Source organism: Montipora capricornis, chromosome 8 (genome assembly GCF_036669925.1).
Source record: "Montipora capricornis isolate CH-2021 chromosome 8, ASM3666992v2, whole genome shotgun sequence".
In the NCBI taxonomy this organism is placed as follows: Eukaryota; Metazoa; Cnidaria; class Anthozoa; order Scleractinia; family Acroporidae; genus Montipora; species Montipora capricornis.
The window spans coordinates 22,814,182-22,818,726 of NC_090890.1; the positions used below are offsets into that span (position 1 = coordinate 22,814,182).

General features: G+C 39.3%; 1 protein-coding gene across 3 annotated transcripts in view; it reads right to left on the reverse strand.

Moving 5' to 3' along the window:
• Positions 1-1,004: 1,004 nt before the first annotated feature.
• Positions 1,005-4,545, reverse strand: part of LOC138059987 (guanylate-binding protein 6-like) — a 67,122-nt gene continuing 63,581 nt past the window's right edge. For all 3 annotated transcript variants that reach the window (XM_068905651.1, XM_068905652.1, XM_068905650.1), the window contains 2 exons: positions 4,335-4,382; positions 1,005-3,623 (listed from right to left, as the gene is read on the reverse strand). In XM_068905651.1, the coding sequence (XP_068761752.1) occupies positions 3,075-3,623; positions 4,335-4,382 (597 nt within the window). In that variant the 3' untranslated portion in view covers positions 1,005-3,074. The remainder of the gene's footprint in view (positions 3,624-4,334; positions 4,383-4,545) is intronic.

The following is a 4,545-nucleotide window of genomic DNA, read 5'->3' on the forward strand; positions in this document are numbered from 1 at the left end:
TTTATATACTGCACCTCTTGGAGACATTGTACGTGAACATGGTGTCAAATACCATCTGTACGCTGATGACACGCAGATCGATGTATCTGTTTTTTAAATCTACTTCATTGGAACAAAGAGATGGGTCAGTTCAAACTACATTGGTAAATGGATGACAGCCGACAAATTAAAACCGAATAAGGACAAAACTGAACTTATTGTTATTTCTTCACAACATTGCCCCAGGCCGCAGCTGGATACTTTAACATTTGGATCTGAAAGTGTATTCAGTACTAATGCTGCACGTAATATTGGGGTTGGGGTGATCATGGACGATAAGATTAACTTCGAGAAACAGGAATGGCGCAGTGCTGAGAGTACTCGCCTCCCACCAATGTGGCCCGGGTTCGATTCCCAGATTTGGAGTCATATGTGGGTTGAGTTTGTTGGTTCTCTACTCTGCACCGAGAGGTTTTCCCCGGGTACTCCGGTTTCCCCTCTCCTCAAAAACCAACATTTGACTTGATTTGTGTTAATTGTTAATTTCAATTTACAGTGTCCCCAATTAGTGCTTCAGCGTTAGAACGACTAGACACGTAATAAAGTTTCTTTCCCTTCCTTTCCTTTTCTGTAAGTCCTCCTTTTATCATACAAGAAACATTGCTCGTATTAGAAGATTCCTCTCTGAGGAAAGCACAAAGGCCCTTGTCTATGCATTTGTTACATGCAGGTTGGATAACTGTAACTCGCTTCTCTATGGCTTGCCGAAGAATCAGATTGAAAAACTTCAACGTGTTCAGAACTGTGCTACTCGTCTAGTGGTAAATGCAAGACGACATGATCACATAACATCTGTACTTAGAGATCTTTATTGGCTACCAGTGGAACAGCGAATTATTTTTTTTATTTGAGTGACTTGGTTAGTTTTATGTCCCTGAACTTAATCTCAGGTCATCTTCTCAGAAACTGTTAGCAATACCTTTTTCTAAGACGAAATCATATGGTTACAGAGATTTTTCCATTTGCGCACCAAAGCTATGCTATGGAATGACCTGCCATTACATTTAATAATGAACTGTGCCTCTTTTAATGTTTTTAAAAGTAACTTAAAGACGTTTTTATTCAAGTATACGTTGTGTTTTATGATGTGTTTATAATATACATATTTATAATTTTAATTGTTAATTCGATTGTTACTTTAATTAAGGTTGTAAAGCGCCTTAGAACATTTGGATTTCGGCGCTATATAAATTGTATTTATTATTATTATTATTATTATTATTATTATTATTATTATTATTATTATTATCATTATTATTATTATTATTATTATTATTAAAGCTCAATGAGCTCAATGATGCCCAAATCCTGCAAGCTTGCTCCTTTTGGGTGCGGTTATTTTTTAAAGGTATACACAGCACCACAAATGCGTGTATGTGGGCAACTTCAGGCCAACAGTGAACGTTATTTTAAACTCGCTTGTTTCTCTCTGTTAAGTATACTGTAATGAATCGAGTTGTGGCTGACCTTTTGCAAACGGCTAATTTCAGTCTGCCGTTTGCCCGTCATCATCCGACAAAAGCAGAAATTTTGGTTTTGTTTGTGTTTGCGAAGGAACTAGCGACAGAGTGTTTCTTTGAATTACTTATTTCCGGTAAACAAGCGAATCTCATGGAAATCCGGCTAAGACCGGCGACATTGGAAGTAGTAAATATTATCACGCTCGAAGCGTTATACGGGAAACAGTAGCGAAAACAATGAGTTGGAAGGTCTTTTATTTCTTAGCTCCGCCCTGACAAGTGAATGAGCAAAGCAGTTATTCCCAGTGGGAAAAATCTCGCGTTATCTTTAACCAATGAAAGGCACTCTAGTCCCGCCTGGCCGCTAATTTTACTGATCTATAATTTTGACTGCACTGCAAGTCAATGTCCCGAGAACAATAGGCATTCTGCACGATGGAAACTCACAGCTGCGTTTAAAACAGACGAAGCCCGCAAATAAAACCGAAACAATAGAGGCGGCCGCAACCATTCATTGTTAAACTGGCGATTGAAAGAGAATATTATACGTAAAATGAATCCTTAAGCCGCGGCTACACGAGCGATTTTTGTCTCGCGCCAGTGATGCGATTTTTTCAGGTACACTTGGGACAAATTTTGGCGACAAATTGAAGACCGCGCGAATCGCATACTTCAAGAGACCTGGGCACTATAAACAGACATTCCTCCTTTCATTTCGATTCATTGGCTAAATACTCTTTGGTCGCGTCGCAAGCGCGGGCAAAAAGCTGCAGGGTGGCTACACGAGCAACGATCTCTGTGATTTCAACTCTGGCGACTTTTTTCTTGCAATTTTTTCACCTGTCGCGTCGCCAGTTCAAGGGCGGTTACACATGCGATTTTCATCTCGCGCAGGCGACGCAACAAAGTTTGAAAAAATCGCGGGAGCAAAAAATCGCTTGTGTAGCCGCGGCTTTATACATAAGTGACATTGCTTCCGTCAATAATGCATCGGCAATCAACAAATCTTTAGAGACTTATCTGGTTCATAATTTGCATTTTTCAAACAAAACCACTTTGGGGTTAACTGTTTTACAATTCATGACCTAAGGTAAACACACGATTAAATCTCTTCGTACATTGAGAGGAATCGTGTTCCGTTCAAAAGCTAGAAATACCGTACAATAGTAGGATGGTTATATATCGTTATAATAAATATTACTATGCCTAAACCAGTATAGTACTTATCCGCTAGTAAGTGAAGTTGACAAAAGTTGATTATTCTTTTAAATCGGAAATTACGTTAATAGACCTCTTTCATAATGGCGGCCGAATAAAATACACTTATGTTTTAATACTAATAAGCCTTTCTAGCCTCGCTACGACGAGCACATTTCCAAAGAATATTTGTTTCAAAATGAGGGCAGTAGGTCTAATTTACATGAATACAAAAGAATGTAAAGGTGATCGCCAAATGCGAAAGTGGTGTATTACAGTCAACTGTCAAATTATACTTAAAAGAGACATTTGTGGGAAAACTAGAAACTTAATTTCTTTTTCACACTTTCCAGGGGATGAACAAGCTAGGTTCGTACATTACGAAAAAATGTTTTTAAATTTTGCCCACGTCCTTTTAAGAAAGCCTGGCTTCTTCAATTCCTCTAGTTGTTCTTCAACTTTGCGGCATTTTTCTAGAATTTCCTCCACTTCTTCTACTCGAGCTCGGTCTTTCTCTGCCCAGACCTGACCCTGGGCCTTTATTTTAGCTTCCATCTCACGGCGTAACTTTTCCTGTTCTTCCTTGTGCCTAATCTCCATCTCCCTCATTTTTTCCTCTCTTTCTTTGGCAGCCTGAATCCTTTCACTCTGCTCTTGCAAACGGCGTTTCTCTGCTTCCTGTCTTTGCACTAAACCAGACAGTTTTTCTATCATCTTCAAGTTTTCTTCGTTTGCTTTTTGAAGAGCCAGGTCTTGGTTTCTGACATCTTGGATTTGCTTGACAACCTCCTCCATCTCCCGTCGCGCTTGTTCCATGTTGGCCTCATTCATGTTGTTCATTTGCTTTTTCTGGTCCTGAAGTTCTCGGTCCTTCTGCTCATAGAGTTTCTCCATTTCCTCTTGTTGTTTACGGCCTAGCATTTTCATCTGTGTTCAAGCATAAAATGGTCATTTGTAACTTTAAAGTATCCCAGACATACAAACGCATGGAAATCGCGGCCACGAAACTTCAAAACGTATTTGTTTGCCTCAGCAAATATTGTCATCTCACCGAAGTGATGTATAGTGTGGTTGTTGAGGTTTATGCCTTCTCTACAACACTCCCTGGCCAACAGTTATTTCATTTAGCCATTATCTGTCGTAATGTAAAAAAGAGTTTGACCTAACAGATTACAGTAATTATCTCGTGGCCGAAATACAGTCTGCGTCAGTTATTTAGCGCTGTTGGCTACAATGAATGTCGGAGAGTCCAAGGGACGCTTGCGAAAACTAATGTTTAACCTTAATGGCACTTCTTTCTCTTCTTGTGATGCGTGCCCTTGTTCTAGTATTCTCTCTTACTCATACGCACTATAAATATTTCGAGCCCTCCTGTAGACTAATCATGCTTTGTGAGACCGTAACAACTCATGACCCAAGACCTATTGTATGTACTGTCAAAGATCCATCCAAGTATACAATTAATTGCTTTAGCATTGCCGGAAAATGCTCTCGCAAGGACTGTTTTTAAGATAAATGATGTGCCTTTGATTTTACTACAAAAAAGGCGCTCTTAACGATGATTTTTGAAACATATACGTCATATATTTGATGCTTTCTAAAACCTTCCTCTCAGAATGATATGTATGATATGTGTACCTCATTTTTAATCGCTTGATTGTCCTGCAGCAGTCGCACTCGCTCTTCCTGTTTCAACAAACATTAATAGAAGCAAGAAAAACGTTTAATACTTTACGGTGAATACATATACTCTAAAATGTAAGAAACAAGAATGCTCTTGTTGCCCAGCTTACGCAATACCTCGCTTTGGAAAAGACTGGGGCAAAGTCGCCGTGTAGGTGATTGTAAG